At 53.1% G+C, this 17,913-nt stretch overlaps 2 protein-coding genes across 2 annotated transcripts in view; both read left to right on the plus strand.

The window, feature by feature from the left end:
• EFS (embryonal Fyn-associated substrate) overlaps positions 1 to 7,803 on the plus strand; it is a 10,091-nt gene extending 2,288 nt beyond the window's left edge. Inside the window, exons 2-6 of the mRNA XM_049613077.1 lie at positions 4,077 to 4,355; positions 4,616 to 4,756; positions 4,859 to 5,581; positions 5,946 to 6,035; positions 7,170 to 7,803. Of these exons, the coding sequence (XP_049469034.1) occupies positions 4,077 to 4,355; positions 4,616 to 4,756; positions 4,859 to 5,581; positions 5,946 to 6,035; positions 7,170 to 7,604 (1,668 nt within the window). The 3' untranslated portion in view covers positions 7,605 to 7,803. The remainder of the gene's footprint in view (positions 1 to 4,076; positions 4,356 to 4,615; positions 4,757 to 4,858; positions 5,582 to 5,945; positions 6,036 to 7,169) is intronic.
• A 3,612-nt stretch (positions 7,804 to 11,415) lies between these two features.
• Positions 11,416 to 17,804, plus strand: SLC22A17 (solute carrier family 22 member 17). Its single transcript, XM_049613079.1, has 10 exons — positions 11,416 to 11,733; positions 11,904 to 12,410; positions 12,503 to 12,606; positions 14,743 to 14,897; positions 15,491 to 15,656; positions 15,846 to 15,991; positions 16,155 to 16,260; positions 16,420 to 16,637; positions 16,929 to 17,040; positions 17,158 to 17,804. Exons 2-10 carry the CDS (start codon positions 12,003 to 12,005, stop codon positions 17,444 to 17,446), a joined length of 1,704 nt encoding a protein of 567 aa, XP_049469036.1. The 5' UTR covers positions 11,416 to 11,733; positions 11,904 to 12,002; the 3' UTR covers positions 17,447 to 17,804.
• The last annotated feature ends 109 nt before the right edge of the window (positions 17,805 to 17,913 follow it).

The raw sequence follows: 17,913 nt of genomic DNA on the forward strand, positions 1-17,913 counted from the left end.
TTTCCCTTTCTCCCTCTCCTCATCCCCAGCTCCTTCTGGGTCTAGGTTCCCCCATCTCCCCTCCTCCTCCCCATTCTCCTCTTTTCTTTTCTGGTGGCTGCCTCTGGATGGAGGGGAGGGGGCAAGTCTAGCCCGAGTCCTATCTGCTGTTTTATGGGCGGGAACAGATGGCCACCGGTGGTCGCAGGGGCTTGTGATTGGGAGGCAAGTAAAAGGTTGGGAGGGGGCTGAGTGGAGGTGGCTCCAGGAAAGTAGGAGAGGCCAAAGAGGCCCTTCTCTAGAGGAAGTATGGAGGAAAGGGGGGAAATTGAGCCAAAGAAGGAGATCTGTTAGGGAGACAGCAAAAATAGAGGGAGGAGGAGAGGTGATGTCAGCCAGCTTCTGGCCACTTTCCGGGGACTGGGGACAAAGGGAGGAGACAGCTGGCATGATGGGACAGTGGGAGGAGGCCTCCTAGAGAGTGTGTGGCCCACTGCCACTCTACCCACCCACCCCACCCCCATCCCCAGTTAAGGCAGCCACTCCCTCACAAGTCAGCTGGGCCCCTGAGGAGGGGGTAGAGCAGAGGTGGCCACACCCATCATCAGTCAGTCTATCAGCAACTCTGGCCTGGGTTCCCGAAATTGGAAGGCCCAGAGGTCTGGCCCCTTTGGATGGAATTCAGACCTGAGCACAAAGAGGAGCTCTCCACAGCCCCACCTCTGCTTTCTGTCCAGTGCACCTTATAGTCTGATTTCAAACAACTCTGTCCCCTTTCCACCGTTCCCTAGACGCTGTGATTCCCCAGGGAAAGCTAGTCTGCTGTGTGCCTTCTGGCCCCCTCTGAATGGGTGCTCTGAGAAGGAGATTTATGAGGCTGGAAGCACGGCTCCTGACATTCTCCCATACCCCTCAAGGAGTTCGATTATCACTCTCAGACCAAACTCCTTTTAGCTCCTCAATCTGTGTGATGGTAAGATTAGCTCAGAGCCTGAAAATGGTGGGGGTATTCTGACATAAAGATGCTGGCACAGGAGCTGGTCAGCTCATCAGCTTTGTGGTCCCAGGAGGTAGATTTTTCTTTTTACCTAGGGGTGGGAGGTGGCATTTGTGCTAATCAAACTCACAGGATCCTAATAACAGTTAATATCTATCGAGCATTTACTGGCCCTAGTTTATTTATTTTGAGAGAGAGAGAGCACACACACACATGTGAACAGGGAGGGGCAGAGAAAGAGAGATAGAGAGAGAAAGAATCGCAAGCAGTCTCCATGCTGTCAGTGCAGACCCCAACTCAGAGTTCCATCCCATGAGTCGTGAGATCATGACCTGAGCAGAAATCAAGAGTCAGATGCTTAACCAACTGAGCCACCTGTGTGCCCCTGAAAATGGATATTTGGATATGGATATGAAATTGCACAAAGGAGGAAACTGAAGCTTGGGAAAGTTAAACAACCTACCCAGAGTCACCCAGCTAGAAAAGGATAGGGCCAGGACTTAAACGCAAGTCTGTCTGCTTCAGAACTGTGCTTTTAACCCACTGTCTAATCCAAAGTACTAATTTCAAATTTACACTTAGAAAGAAAAGTGTGGACCTAACCAGGAGTTTGTGTCATCTGATTGGCATGTTTTCTTTCTGTGGGACAATATCCTTTTTTTTTTTTTTTTTAAGTTTATTTATTTTTGAGAGAGCAGATGTGCACACAAGCCAGGAAAGGGCAGAAAGAGGGGGACACAGGATCTGAAGCAGGCTCTGCGCTGATGGCAGAGAGCCCGACACAGGGCTTGAACCCATGAACTGCAAGACCATGACCTGAGTTAAGTCGGATGCTTAACTGACTGAGCCACCCAGGCGCCCCAAACAATATCATTTAGAAACCAAAATATAATCAGAAAATAGTTGGAGGAGTTTGGAATGAGGCAAGAGGAAAAAAGTCAGTTTGTTAGAATCACCAAGCCATGAAGGGCTGGACAACCTCTCCACCCAAGGGAAATGTCAGTCAAGAGGAACATGCACTCATGCTGGTTGAGCAGGGCCTCCTTCTCCAGGGTGGCCAAATGCAGTCTGCCAGAGATCTTTAGCTTGAGATGTTTTACTGAATTAGCCCACATGAATTACCTATTAGGTAGTTATGTCTAACTACTAACTATCTGCTCTCCACCACCACCACTGCCTGGGATCCTGCCAGCAGGCGCAGTCATTTAGCAAACATAACCAAACCAGAATATATTTTGATATTGTGAGTGGTGTAAGCTTGATTCTACCAAAGAACAACATGGAACCAGAGCCCTGTGAGAGGTGGCTACCAAAGGGAAATTGGGAATAATGAAGATTTCATAATGTATTTGAGTCATGTTTGAGTCATGGACTCTACTTAACCAAGAGGTTAAGTTACTAACATATGAAGAAGAAAAGTAGAACCTTACGTTTGTGATTGTGGAGAGGTAATAGGGGGTGATTGAGAACGCGGACTCTGGAGTCAAACAGCCTGGGGTTCATGTGTTGTAGGCAAAGTCCTACTCTCTCTGTCCCAGTCTCCTTTCCAAATGGGGATAATGAAGGCTCCTTCCTCACAAGCTTGTTTTTTAAAATTTTTTATTTATCTTTTAATTTTTTTTAATGTTTATTTTTATTTTTGAGAGAGTGAGAGGGACAGAGAGAGAGGGAGATACACAATCCAAAGCAGGCTCCTGGCTCTGAGCTGTCAGCTCAGAGCCTGATGCAGGGCTCGAGCTCACAAACCATGAGACCATGACCTAAGCCAAAGCCAGCCGCTTAACTGACTGAGCCACCCAGGAGCACCATAAGCTTGTTTTTGTTGTTGTTGTTTTAAAGTTTATTTATTTATTTTCAGAGAGCAAGAGAGTGGGGGAGGAGCAGAGAGAGAGGGAGAGAGAAAGAATCCCAAGCAGGCTCCACATTGTTAGCATAGAGCCCAATGCAGGGCTCGATCTCCTGAGCCATGAGATCTTGACCTGAGCCAAAATTAAGAGTTGGATGCTTGACCGACTGAGCCACCCAGGTGCCCCACTCATAAGGTTGTTTTAAGGATTAAATGAGATGAGATGATTAGTGTAATGACTTGCACAGTGTCTGGATACATAATTTGCACTTAATATCTGTGACTTACCACCTTAGCATGTGACTCTTGGAGGAAAAAAACTTAGATGTCCCGACCAGACAGGACTGGAAACAGGATGGTAAATGCTTGCTCTTGGTTGGTCTGCCAGTCCCGCGACACACACACACACACACACACACACACTGGAGTGTATACACTTTTCTCCTCTCCATGGTAACCTCAACTTCCTCTGATAGAACCTTATTTGCTCAGACTGAGAACAAAAGCATTGCTTCAGTTTCTGTTTTCTTCCTTTTTATGCCTAGGCACTGTCTGGGCTGCATTTTTCCCAGCCTCCCTCAGATTGATGGGTGTCTGCTGCCACTTAATCTAACCTTCTGCTTGTGGGGGATGCTGACTGGGAAACAGGAAGGGTGAAGAAGATTCTATGGGAGACGTTAGCAGGGCTTTCTCATGTACACAAAGCTTTGGAGGAAATTCATTCAATATATGTTCACTGAGCACTGATTCCAGGTGGAGCCCTATTGCAGGGGCTAGGAATACATCAGTCCCTGCTCCCCAGAGCTTATAGGGCAGGGGAATAAATAGATAAGAAATGAAATAGGCAAATAGTGTAAAGTGTTATGAAGGGAACAATAGTGGAGATGACACAGAATGGGGTGGGGAGAAGAGTGAAGAAAAGACCTCTTCGAGAAGGAGACACTTAAGGAGAACTGAAGGATAAAAAAAGGGCCAGTCAGATGACGAGTCAGGGCAAGAGCATTCTGGGTCAAGGAAACCACAAGTGCAAAGGCCCTGAGGTGAGAATTTCTTTAGTTCAAGGAATAGAAAGGAAGAGGAGGAATGCAGGGGATGCAGCTGGAGACCAGGCAGGACCAGTCAGGAAGAGTGGAGTCAGGAGGTCAGATTTTTAGCTTGTGGGAAATGGGGAGCTCCATAATGTTTGAGCAAGGAATGTCATGACCTGATATATATGTGTGAGACCCATCTCCCCATTCCCACCTCACCCACCAGGCCCAGTTGGCTCGGGCACTCTACGACAACACCGCTGAGTCCCCCCAGGAGCTGTCCTTCCGCCGAGGGGATGTTCTACGGGTACTGCAGAGGGAGGGCGCTGGTGGGCTGGACGGCTGGTGCCTCTGTTCCCTGCATGGCCAGCAGGGCATTGTGCCCGCCAACAGAGTGAAGCTCCTTCCTGCTGGCCCGGCACCCCAGCCCCGCCTCACCCAGGTGCTCCCAGCCCAGCATGGCTCACCACATCCAGCCCCAGAGCACAGCAATGAGGACCAGGAGGTGAGAGCTAGAGCCCTCCCATCCCCAAACCAGAAGAGCCTAGTTCCCCTTCACTGGTGCCTGCGGCGAGGTGGGGCAGGGCAATCCCTGAGGCTGCAGCTCTTCACTGATCCTGTACTATGTGAAACCTGCCTGCCAACCCTTCCTCGGCTCTGTTTCCCCATTGGTACGGGGTGGGGGCTGGAAGGGATCTAAGCTCCCGTAAGGCATACATTATCTGCTTCCTGGTCCTGACCCACGCATCTGTCTTGATCCCCCAGGTATATGTTGTGCCACCCCCAGCTCGGCCCTGTCCTACCTTAGGACCTTCACCTGGACCCTGCCTGCCCTCCCCTGATCCCATCTACAAGGTCCCCAGAGGGAGTGGGACCCAATCAGCTGCCCCTGGAGATGCCTTGGAGGTGAGGACCAGAGGTCTGTGTATGTTGGTCAGGGAACAGAGGGCTCTCAGTGGGGTCCACTGCTGAGGCTGAGGGTAACTGGTGGCTCTGCTCCCTCTCCAGGTCTATGACGTGCCCCCCACTGCCCTCCGAGTTCCCTCCAGTGGCCCCTACGACTCCCCTGCCTCCTTTACCCGCCCTCTAGCCCGGGTTGCCTCACAGGCTCCTGAAGAGGATGAAGCTCCCTATGATGTGCCTTTGGCCCCAAAGTCACCGTCAGAACTGGAGCCAGATCTGGAGTGGGAGGGAGGCCGGGAACCAGAGCCTCCCCTCTACGCTGCCCCCTCCAACCTGAAACGGGCATCAGCCCTGCTCAATCTGTATGAAGCACCAGAGGAACTGCTAGCAGATGGGGAAGGTGGAGGCACTGATGAGGGCATCTACGATGTGCCCCTGCTCGGGCCGGAGGCACCCCCTTCTCCAGAGCCCCCAGGAGCCTCTGCCTCCAATGACCTGGACACCTTGGCCCTGCTTCTGGCCAGAAGCCCCCCACTTCCACACAGGCCCCGTTTGCCCTCAGCTGAGAGCCTGTCCCGCCGCCCTCTGCCTGCCCTGCCTATTCCTGAGGCCCCCAACCCTTCCCCAGCTCCCTCTCCTGCTCCAGGCCGAAAGGGCAGCATCCAGGACCGGCCTCTGCCCCCACCCCCACCTCGCCTGCCTGGCTACAGGGGCCCCAAGGTTGAGGGGGATCCAGAAGGTGGGGAGGTAGAGGATGATCCAGCAGGACACCACAATGAGTATGAGGGCATCCCGATGGCCGAGGAATATGACTATGTACACCTGAAGGTGAGCTCACCTCCCAACACCCCCACCGGAAATGCCCCCAAGAGAGCCAAGGGGAGGAGTGAGAAGGTCTGGGACCCAGAGGGACCGTCCCTTTCTTCACTGGCCCTGCACCTTATGGCCTGGGTCGCCAGTACTTGGTCCCACCACTTATACTGGTGCCACATTCCTTCTAAACCCAGCCTAGGGTCCCCAAGTCATCTGACCTGCCACCAGGGCTTCTCCCAGACCTGGAGTCAAGGGACTGGAATCTCTGATGGCAGAAGAAACCTCAGGAAGGAAGGCGGAGGGGGAAGGGGCAGGAACACGGGGAGGCCACCTTCCCTGCACCCCCACCACTGCACTGAGACCCTGATCCCTCCTGCAGGGCATGGATAAAGCTCAGGGATCTAGGCCCCTGGATAAAGCCTTCCCAGGGGATCCTGAACTGCTGGAGAGGGGGCCACTGGAGCAGCAGGTAACCCTGTGGGTCAGTGCTAGAGAAGGGGGACCAGGAAGAGGAACCATCAAGGGAGAGATATTAGGATGGGGGTAAGAGCTCGGTAAGCCAGAGCTGGAGTACAGAGGAGTCAGCATGAAGGAGCTGGGACCTGAAAAAGAGTATTAGGAATTCAGAAAGAGGGGAAAGAATGTGTTGGAGAGGAATCAGAAAACCGAGCAGCCAGGGAAGCAGAGAGAGTTCTGGGATGTGGGTCAGAGCTAGGCCAGGTAACTTCTGAGGCTCCTTCCAACTGTGAATTCCTGGGTTCCTAAGAGACCTGGCTTCTAATCCCGGCTCCACCAGTAAGCAGCCAGGGGCCCTGAAGTCACCAGATAATCTCTCTGGGCCTCAGGAAAGTGAGGTGGCCTCCTCAACTGTGTGGACCGGTCCTGAGCGTAGTAGCTACTGTTTATCAGGTATTTACCAAGTACGGACCCTGTGCTAATAAGCACATCGCATGTGTCAACACTAATCACAGCCATAGTTAGTACTCATATGGTGCTCACAATGTACAGTGTTCTGTTCTAAGCCCTTTCTATATGCTGCATCATTAACTGCACCACAGCCTTGGGAGGCAGATACTAGAACTGCACTATCCAGTATGGTAGCCACTAGTCACGTGTGGCTCTTAGGCTCTTGAAATGTGGCTAGTCTGAATCAAAAAGTGCTGTAACTATAAAACGCACACCAGCTTTTGCAGGCTTAGTATGAGAAGAAATCTAAGTAATTTATATGTTGATTATAGGTTGAAATTACAATTTTTATATCTGGAGTTAAAACATTCCAGTTTGTTTCTTTTTCTTAACATGGCTACTAGAAAAATTTTAATTACACATGTGGTTTACATTATGTTGATCCTGGACAGCATGGTACCAGATTCTCCACTTTAGATTATAAGGAAACAAGTTCAGTTTGAATCTAGATTTATCTGACATCACCTCTGAGCACTTTCCTGCCACTGGCTGTGAGAATTTAAATTTTCTGATGAGCAGAGGGAAGAGCTCAGGTAGAAAGGATAGAATGAGGAACAGAGGGAGGGAAGGAGGGAGGAAATGATTGCAAAAGTGGCACTACTGAGAGCATCCCGCCAACCACTCCTCTTGCCCTCAGGAGGCCCTGTCTGCAGGGGAGCCGCTGGATCTGCCCACCGGAGATCTACAGCTCTTGCATTTCTACGCCGGGCAGTGCCAGAGCCACTACTCAGCACTGCAGGCAGCCGTGGCGGCCCTGATGTCCAGCACCCAGGCCAACCAGCCCCCACCCCTCTTCGTGCCCCATGGCAAGCGGGTGGTGGTGGCCGCTCACCGCCTGGTGTTTGTTGGGGACACCCTGGGCCGGCTGGCAGCCTCCGCCTCTCTGCGAGCACAGGTCGGGGCTGCAGGTACAGCGCTGGGCCAGGCATTGCGAGCCACTGTGCTGGCTGTCAAGGGGGCCGCCCTGGGCTACCCGTCCCGCCTTGCGGCCCAAGAGATGACACAGCGTGTGGCAGAGCTGGCAGGGCAGGCCCTGCAGTTCACCACTCTGCTCTCCGGCCTGGCCCCCTGAGGGTCCTGCTCTGTCCCTCTCCTGCCTGCCAGAGCCCCCTTTTGGGCCTTAGGTGGCAGGAGGGCTCTGTTTTTAGGGACCAGGAGAGGTGGGGACATCTCTCCCCTTCCAGTCATCTCAGCCTCTCACAGAGATGTCCCTCCCCCCTCCCCCCACAGCTTTTTGTACGAGCCATTTTGTATAAATTATTTATATTTAATATTATTCCCTGCTTTGTCAGGGGCAGGTGCCAGGCCCCTTGGGGCAGGGAGGAACTGGACTCTTTCCCTCAGCCTGGGGTGGAAGTTCTTGGTCACTGCACTGCCACCCACCTCTGAAAGCTTGGCCCCACAGAGAATCAGGTGGCTGAAACCTGGAGCCATCCAGATCCCTTTTCTTGTCCTGGTTCTTGGCTCTAGGACATCAGCACCTTACTGTTAGGTGAAAGTGACGGCATGATTTTGACCACCCAGAATGTGGAGGTCTGGGAGAGGCCTAAGGGCTCCTCCCCACAGCAGGCAGGACAGAACTGGGCCTCAATAAGCCCTGCTGTCTGGTTCTCTGACTCTGCTTCTTGGGCACCTGGAGGAGGGGCCAGGCCTGGCACCCCTAGGCCAAACCAATGGAATACACACTGTGGGCAGGATGTCTTTAGGTTTGGGGGGGAGATTTTGCTGTTTTTTCCAACAACTATTCATTCGGTGGGTTTCACCTCCCATGATGTGCCAAGCACAGTTCTGAAGGTACATTGTGGGGGTGGGATGGATATAACTGAGTCAGTTAAAATAAGTAAATAAAAAAGAATACCTGCCACAGAGTTGATAGTTGCTGGTAATGGAAATGAACAGAGTGATGTGAGGGACTAACTGGATGAAGGAGAGGCTGTTGAAGGAGACTTTAGATGGGATGGTTGAGAGTAATAGCTGAGCTGAGGCCCCAGGGATGAGAGAACTGAGAAGAGTCTGAGAATTAGCATTCCCAGAAGGCAGACACTGTTAGTGATGGGAGCTTTTCCACCAAGACTTCATTATCATATGATGTCATTAGAGAGTTGCACTTGTGGAGAGGTTGGCCTCACAAGAGCCTTGAAAGGTGCCATGCTGAAGACATCATCCCAGTGAAGGCCTGTTCTCAGCTTGGCACCACAGGACAGCTCTGGCCAACTGGAAAGTGCTGCTAGCTGGCCTGGGCACCCTCCGCCTTAGATTAACCCAAGAAGGTCTGGCCCCTTAAACCTTCCTTCCCAGTCCTCTTGCTCACTGCCTTTCTAGACACACCTTCTTTTAGAGGAGCCAAGGGGCAGGTGAATGCAATTAGTCCATAGTCCTCATGCTTTGGTGAAATTGATGAGCCATGGCTTAGATGGGGGATCGCCCCAGCCATTTACCACAGGGAAGAAATCCAAGCCACAGTTCCATTGCTTCATTTGTGCTTTTTCCCAAATGACATTTTAGCACAGTGACTGGATTAGAGGCACCCCAAGCTTCAGTCACAGTTCAGGTCTCTTGGCACCCTCTATGCATTTGCCTTCTCCATTTTGGGTTCCTTCTTTCTCATTTCACCCTTAAAGAAAACTCATTTCCAGATTCTGGGGTCACCAAAATGCACACTATGTATTGAAGACTTATAACAGGGCTGTCCTCCATCTCCCAGGAAGAATGTGAAGAGATCAACCTGGAAATCAAGTCAGAGGTTTCAGTGCAAGTCCCAGATCTGCCATGTACCCATGTGTCTGTGGGTAAATCCTGTGAGTCCCTCTGAGTCCTGAGCTTATCTTTAATATGAGGATGATCATAATGGTCTCACAGGGTTGTTGAGAGGCCATACAAGATAATACATGTGAAGGGCCCAGAGCCACATAAAGTTAAGGGATTATAATTCCAGGGCAGACATAAGGACACAGACAAATGAATCCCCAAGGAATGCTGACTGTGACAGCGCCGAAGTAAATCCTAAAGAGATACTGAAATGAGCTGGGCGGGGGGGAGGGGGGTGCGGAGGGGAGCAGTGGGAAGCTGCTTAGTGTATTGGAAGGCTTCTCATATCTGGAAATTTTCTGAACAGAGGAGACAAATTGGAAGTGCGGTCCAGTGGAGAGAAGAAGCAATGGATTTCCTGGCTGAGACTAACAGGACACTCCTCTATAGCCCTTACCTTAGATGAAGAATCAAGTACCTGTTAGGTATCAAATCTCTTAGAGAAGTGTACCTCTAACTTGAATGTACCTACTCATGGGGATCTGGTTAAAATGGAGATTAAGATTCAAAGGCTTGGATTCTGCATTTCTGACAAGCTCCTGGATGACTTGGGAGCTCTAGTCTGTACGTCACACTTTTGAGTAGTAATTCTAGGGGTTAAGGAAGGCTTCTCTGAGACAAATGTGCAAATATGCTGAAGGATGAGGAGAACTGACCAGGAGAGGACAAGCCTTCAAGCCATAAAGATTAACTTGTCCAAGGGCCCTGTGACATTGAAAAAAAAAACTGAAAGAAGGCCAGTGTGATGAGTGCAGTTTGGGGAAAGAAGCGAGGTGGAGCACCAGGGAGCATGGGACCAGGCCTGCAGGAGCATGTATGAGGCTCCTGGAACATTAGTATTTATACCTTGTCGGTGAGGAGAAGCCACTGAAGGCTGTTAAGCAGGAAAGGGCCATGAACAGATCTGCATTATGAAAAAAAAACAAACACTCTGCACTATAAATACAGATAAGGGAACGGGGCAGAAACAAAGTGGATGCAGAACACCAGTTAGGAGGCCCAAGCAGTCTGTGCAACAGGTAGCTTGACTAATGGTAGAAAAGCAGAGTATCTGAGAACTATGCAGGAAGGAAAATGGACAGGGTTTTGTAAACGATTTGATATGGGGGTAAGGAGGAGTCCTTGTAAGTGCTGTCACCTTGAACATATGGTCACAGTTGAATGGTGAGGGTACCATTCACAAGGCAAAGAAGCACTAGAAGACGTTACAGGGGAAGAGCGTGAGTTTGGTCTTGGATGTATTGAGTTTGAGGTCCTTGTGAGTCACCCAAGGTTAAGAAGATGAATAAGAGGTGGCTACATAGGTCTGGGGCTCAGAAGAGAGGTGTGAGCTAGAGGTGTAAATCTGGGGATTAGGTTTGTATTGTTTACATTGGGGGTGAATGAGGCCGAGGCTGTGAGCATGGGTGAGATCCCAAGGTGGAAAGAACAGTGAAATGAGAGGAGGGCCCAGGACCAAGCCTCAGGTTCGAAGACACTGAATGATGGTGAAGAGGTGGAGGAGGAGCCTGCCATGGAGAAAAAAGGAGCAAGAGAAAGAAAACCAGGAGAGTGTGAGACTTAGCAGCCAAAAAAGAAAGTGTTTAGAGGAAGGGGTGGTCAACAGTGCCAAATGATGCTGAGGATGAGGAAGACTCCGCCAGGGTGGGGGTGCTAAAACCCAGAGATGTGGTCTTGTAGAGGACTGCAGCCAGGGCTGAGTACAGAGCCCAGCCCAGCCCTCCATGTTCATCCCCTGTACTGTAGTCGCCAGTATAAATGGCTGTCTCCCCAGTAAGCTACTCCAAGGTGGGTCTTGTCCATCCTGTTATCTCCCAAAGCTTAGCGCAAGGCCAGGCACATAATAGACTCTTAATAAATTTTACTGATGAATGAGTGGATGCATGGAAAGATGGATGGATGGTTGGATGAATGAATGAGGAGGAAGAATTGGAAGCAAATGAGGAATCTCTGGCAACTGCCTGGACTAGCTACTATCCTTCAGCTTTCTTTCCTTTTACCGCAATGGCCCGCAGACCCAGAGAACGGAGACAGAGCCCCTGGGCCCTGGCCCCCCTTCCTCTCTCTGACGAAGAGTCTGGACCGAAGGTTCTGCTGACGTGGGAAGGGGAGGAGAGTCTGGAGGAAGGGGAGGGGAAAGCAGCGCAGAGATCGCAGAGACGAAGGAGGCGCCCGCGGCTGCAGAGCTGCAGAGCGGGGTCTCTCCAGCCTCTGTATCCGGGCATCGGTGCCCCCACTGGGCCAAAGGACAGCGCATCCTTTTGGTGCGGGCCGACAGGGCCTCCGCGGTCGGCAAGCTGGCTCCCCGGGTGGCCACCGGGACCCCCGAGCCCAATGGCGGGGGCGGCAGCAAAATCGACAGCACTGTAGAGATCACTCCCAGCCCCAACGGAGTAAGTGCCCGCGCCCCCGGGGCTACGCCATCATCCCCCCGCACCCGCGCCAAAAGCCTGGCATTTTCCTCCCGCGCACTCCCGGCCCCTGACCGCCTTCCTCGCGCCGGCTCTCCTCCCTTGCTCTGCGGCTTTCTCCGCTTCACCCTTCTCCCCCCACCCCCCAGCAGGTCGGGACCCTCGGAGATGCGGTGCCCACGGAGCAGCTGCAGGGTGAGCGGGAGCGCGAAAGGGAGCGGGAGGGGGAGGGCGACGCGGGCGGCGACGGAATGGGCAGCAGCCTGTCGCTGGCCGTGCCCCCCGGCCCCCTCAGCTTTGAAGCGCTGCTCGCCCAGGTGGGGGCGCTGGGCGGCGGCCAGCAGCTGCAGCTCGGCCTCTGCTGCCTGCCTGTGCTCTTCGTGGCGCTGGGCATGGCCTCGGACCCCATCTTCACCCTGGCGCCCCCACTGCACTGCCACTACGGAGGCTTCGCCCCCAACGCCTCCGGCTGGGAGCAGCCCCCCAACGCCAGCGGCGTCAGCGTCGCCAGCGCGGCCCTAGCAGCCAGCGCCGCCAGCCGCGTCGCCACCAGTACGGACCCCTCGTGCAGCGGCTTTGCCCCGCCGGACTTCAACCATTGTCTCAAGGACTGGGACTATAACGGTCTGCCGGTGCTCACCACCAACGCCATTGGCCAGGTGAGGCAGCCTGCTGGGCCGCGGGTCTGGGGGTGGGCCGAGAGCGAGGAGCAAAGGGCCTCACACCCCCTGTATCCCTCTCACATCCCCAGTGGGATCTAGTGTGTGACCTGGGCTGGCAGGTGATCCTGGAGCAGATCCTCTTCATCTTGGGCTTTGCCTCTGGCTACCTGTTCCTGGGCTACCCGGCGGACAGGTGAGGGCTGCCGTGGGGATGGGGCAAGTAGAGAGGAGGGGGTGCTAGGGTGGCTAGCCCAGGCAAGTGGCCTTTCCAAGAGGTCGAAGAGGATCCGCTGGACTCTACAGTCTTCTGGACTTATGTTCAATGATATGCAGCCCATCCCTGTCTCAACTTCACTCCCCATCAAGAAATACTCCTTCCATACCTCTTCTGCACAAGGGGACACTACCACATATTCCCCATCCCCGTATCCTTGGACCAGTGGCTTATCTCCAAAGACAATAGCCCCATCCCCACTGATCAAAAATTATCTCCACAGATCAAAAGTCCTAGCTCCTCCTCTATTGTGCCTGTCATCACTAACCACCTCCCTCTCCATCTTCACAGACCCATCCCCACTAATAGCCCCATCCACATGATGGATTCCATCTCAAGGGCCTTATTCCTGTAGATCATTACATTAATTCCTAAATATCAACAGCCACAATCCCACTGACCTGTATAGTTCAATTCTACAAACAAATGACTCCACTCTTATGGGTCAGTTGTCCAAACCCCATAGATCAATGACCACAATAGCACCCCCTCCCCCAGAGATTAATAGTCCCATCCTCATGGGTCTTCAGTGCTCTTAGATCCTCCAGATCAAAAGCCCAATTTGCATGAATCAATGGCCTTATCTCAAAAGTCAACAGCCTATCCCCACCAACCAATAGCTTTTCCCAGGGATCAAAACTCCCAATTCCTCTAATTCTTGACACCATCACCACTGACCAAGTATTGCATCTCCATGATCATCCTCATAGATTATTAGACTCATCTCCACCCATATACAGTCCCATCCAAATGGGTTAATAGCTCAACTTCCACGGATCAAAGACAACCCAACAGTCAATAATCCCTAAAATCAATACCTATCCTCACTGCCTAATAGTCACATACCCACAGGTCAACAGCCCATTCTCATGCATCAGTGGTCTCATTCCCATAGACCAATAGCATCATTCCTATGGAATAATACCCTCATCCCCAAGTTCCAATAATTCAGTCTCCTAAATTCGGTACCCTTAGCCTCATTAACCAATAAGCCCATCCCCATGGAAAAATGGCCCCATTGTGTGGGTCAGTAGTTTCACTCTCAGAGATCAGTCCCCCTTCCCAATGATCAGTGACCCCTATCTTCATCCCCATAGATCAGTGGTCTTATCCCCAAAGATCAATAGCCCAGCCTGTCAAGGATCAGTAGTCCTGTCCTCCACTGACTCATACTCAGTGACCATCACCACTGACCAATAGTCTCAGCTTCTCTGGTCTGTGACTCCCCCCTGCTTACGGATTATCCCCATGAATTCATATCCCCATAGGTTCATCCCCACTGACCAATAGCCCCATCCACCCAAGGACTAATGTTCCCACTCCATCCCCAAAGATCATTTGTCCAATCTTCAAAGGTTAATGATCATCCCCATTGATCAATACTTTTACCCCATGTATTAATAAATAGTTCCATTCCCATGGATCAGTGGATCTTCTGGCAAAGGACCCTATCCCCACTGACCATCATTATGGGTTAATTGACCCATGAAACAGCCCATAGAACAATGGCCATATCCCCCCAAATCAATCAGTCCCCTAAGATCAATAGCTACATTTCACTAATACTATCCCCATGCATAAGTAGCCAATGGCCCCACCTTCAGAGATCTATAGTCCCAACCCCGTATATCAGTGACTTCATCTCCTCTGACAAGTATGAGCACAAGCTTTATCCCCACTGACCTGACCAGTATGAGCAAGACAAGCTCTATCCCCACTAACCAATCTATCCCCAGAAATCAATGGTTATAAGTCTCCTAAACAATATCCTGTCCCCTCTAATGGTTGGTCTCGCTTCCATGCTCTCATCTCTGACCAATAACCCCATCCACAAGAGTCCATGGTCCCACCCCTGCAGAACAATAATTACATCCCAGTGGCCAGTGGCCAGACATCACTTATCCATGGTCCCCTTCCCTTCCCATCTTCTCTAGCCTCAGTCCAACTTTTTACCCCAGTCCTCATACCTCCAAGTTTGAAGGGGGCAGCTGGGCTCCACCCAGCAACTCCTCTCCCAGGGAGTCTGGGTTACCAGAGGCCCTCCCCACTTTCCAGGTTTGGCCGTCGAGGGATTGTGCTGCTGACCTTGGGGTTGGTGGGCCCCTGTGGAGTGGGAGGGGCTGCCGCAGGCTCCTCCACAGGTGTCATGGCCCTCCGATTCCTCCTGGGCTTTCTGCTTGCCGGAGTTGACCTTGGTGTCTACCTAATGCGTGAGTGGCAACTTCCCAGATGTCCTTCCCTTGGGGCTCATGCCTGCCTGTCTGCATTCCCAGGCTGTTCCCACTGCCCCCTAGGATCCCCTCAGTCCCTTTTCAGTCCCCAGTTTCAGCTGTCCAGGATCTCAGCTGCCTTTCTACCCCAGCCTTTGAAGGATCCAGGGACTTTGCTTTTCTCCACACCCCTCCCCGCCAGCCCTCCAATCTCTAAGGCCTTCCTTGCCCTTGACTTACTGCTGTCAGGGAATGGAGCTTTATTTAAAAATGAAATCCTGACTAGCTGTATGTCCTTGAACAAGGGTTGATATGAAGGTCAAATAAGAGGCCTGATGTGAAAGGCCCTGTAAACTGGGAATGCTGAACCCACCAGGGACTCTGACCCTTGAGCCCTCCCAAGTTTGAGGAGAGGAGAGAGGACTGAACAGTCTCTCCACTCTTTGCCACTCAGAGGTTAGTCTGTGGGAGGTGATGACTACAGCCTCCACTCTGGGTCTGACTTTGCTCTCTGTCCTCCCTCCCTTTCTTCTCCTCTCTCCCATGCCTCCTTCCTCCCTGGCGTCTCCTCCCTGTCCCTGCTGTATCTCTAGGCCTGGAACTGTGCGACCCAACCCAGAGGCTTCGGGTGGCCCTGGCAGGGGAGTTGGTGGGGGTGGGGGGGCACTTCCTGTTCCTGGGCCTGGCCCTTGTCTCTAAGGACTGGCGATTTCTTCAGCGAATGATCACCGCTCCCTGCATCCTCTTCCTGTTTTATGGGTTAGTATCATCCTCCACCTGTTGTCTGGCCATTTCCACCTCTATCTCCAGCCTGGCTCTAGCCTGGAGACCTTTCCTCTTCTCCACTGCCCTTTGTCCAGGCCTGCCCCAGCCCTAGCCCTTCAGAGGTGGGAGTTTCCCACCCCTGGATCAGGAGACCTCAGAGTGCACCCCCACCCCCACCCCTAGCTGGCCTGGTTTGTTTCTGGAGTCTGCGAGGTGGCTAATAGTGAAGCGACAGATTGAGGAGGCGCAATCCGTGCTGAGGATCCTGGCTGAGCGGAACCGGCCCCATGGGCAGATGCTGGGAGAGGAGGCCCAGGAGGCCCTGCAGGGTAAGAGACAGGGGTCCCTACAGGTGATGCTTCACATGTACACATGACAGTGCCCTCTCCATGGTTACAGCTGTGCCACCTCTCAGGGTCCCCACCACCCATGTGGAGGACCCTGGGGTTCAGCTGTTTCTTCTAACAGACAGCTCCTCTCTCTTTCCCAAAGACCTGGAGAACACCTGCCCTCTCCCTGCAACATCCTCCTTTTCCTTCGCCTCCCTCCTCAACTACCGCAACATCTGGAAAAATCTACTTATCCTGGGCTTCACCAAGTGAGCCTGGGTGTCTGAGCCAAGGGCCAGGCCAGTAGCTGGAATGGGGGCTGGCTGGGTGGGGAAGGCCTGAGGACTCCTGCCAAGGGCAGCCAGGGTGGTGGAAGTCTGTGGATGGGGATTCAGACACTGCTGTTTGCTTTGTCCCCCTTCTCACAGCTTTATTGCCCATGCCATTCGCCACTGCTACCAGCCTGTGGGAGGAGGAGGGAGCCCATCGGACTTCTACCTGTGCTCTCTGCTGGCCAGTGGCACAGCAGCCCTGGCTTGTGTCTTCCTGGGGGTTACCGTGGACCGATTTGGCCGCCGGGGCATCCTGCTACTCTCAATGACCCTCACTGGCATTGCGTCCCTGGTCCTGCTGGGCCTGTGGGATTGTGAGCATCTTCCCTTCCCCACAGTGTGGGCTGAGCAAAGGAACCCCAGCAGAGGTGCCTCAGGCAGGCTCAGCCACTACCTCCCAAGTCCAGACCAGACCCTGCCCAGATCTTCTCAATCCTCCCCACCAGACCACACAACCCTGTCTGTTCTCCCTAGTCGATTAGTGGATGCCCAGAGAGCCCACCTGGCTAGAGCCATGGGATCAGAGAACCAAGGGGATGAAGCCAGGGACTAGGCCATGCGTGATCTCCTCACTTCCATTCACATCCTCCCTCTTGGCCCTCCAGATCTGAATGAGGCTGCCATCACCACCTTCTCTGTCCTTGGCCTCTTCTCCTCCCAAGCTGCTGGCATCCTCAGCACCCTCCTCGCTGCTGAAGTCATTCCTACCACTGTCCGGTGAGCGCAGTGTTGCTGGGGCTGAGGAAGGGCCTGAGGGAGGGAGGGGAAAGTGCTGGAGAAGGGTTGGGGTGAGGCCCATGGTTAGAGGCTGAGTGCCTCCTCCATCTCTCCCAGGGGCCGAGGCCTGGGCCTGATCATGGCACTGGGAGCTCTTGGAGGGCTGAGTGGCCCAGCCCAGCGCCTCCACATGGGTCACGGAGCCTTCCTGCAGCATGTGGTGCTGGCGGCCTGTGCCCTCCTCTGCATCCTCAGCATCATGCTTCTGCCGGAGACCAAGCGCAAACTCCTGCCCGAAGTGCTGCGGGATGGGGAGCTGTGCCGCCGGCCTTCCCTGCTGCGGCAGCCACCCCCTAACCGCTGTGACCATGTCCCACTGCTTGCCACCCCCAACCCTGCCCTCTGAGTGGCCTCTGAGCACCCTGGCAGGAGGCTGGCTTGTACGGAAATGTGGTATAAGGCCCTGGCGAACTGATTGGGAGGACTGAGTGAGGAAGGCAGGGCTGTCCAGAAGGCTCAGAGGCACCTCATGCCAGCCATCGAGGAGAGCTCAGAGGGCTGTCCCCACCCCCACCTCCTCCCTGCTGCTTTGTGTTCACTTCCTTGGCAAGAGTCAGGGGACAGGGAGCGAGCTCCACAGTGTAACCACTAGGTCTGGGCTCCATCCTGTGCCCAAAGACATCCTCCCAGACCTCGTTCTTTCTTGCTCTATCATTCTGTTTCAATAAAGACATTTTGAATAAATGAGCATATCATAGCCTGGACTTCCCTCCCTTCTGTTGTACTGTCTCTTCGGGGAAGGTTTCTCTTAGTGGAACCAAAATCAGCAACAGTCTCCCTTCCCCCTTCCCCTGGGCCTTCCCTCCTCCCCCC

The sequence above is a fragment of the Panthera uncia genome (genome assembly GCF_023721935.1).
Source record: "Panthera uncia isolate 11264 chromosome B3 unlocalized genomic scaffold, Puncia_PCG_1.0 HiC_scaffold_1, whole genome shotgun sequence".
NCBI classification, from domain to species: Eukaryota; Metazoa; Chordata; class Mammalia; order Carnivora; family Felidae; genus Panthera; species Panthera uncia.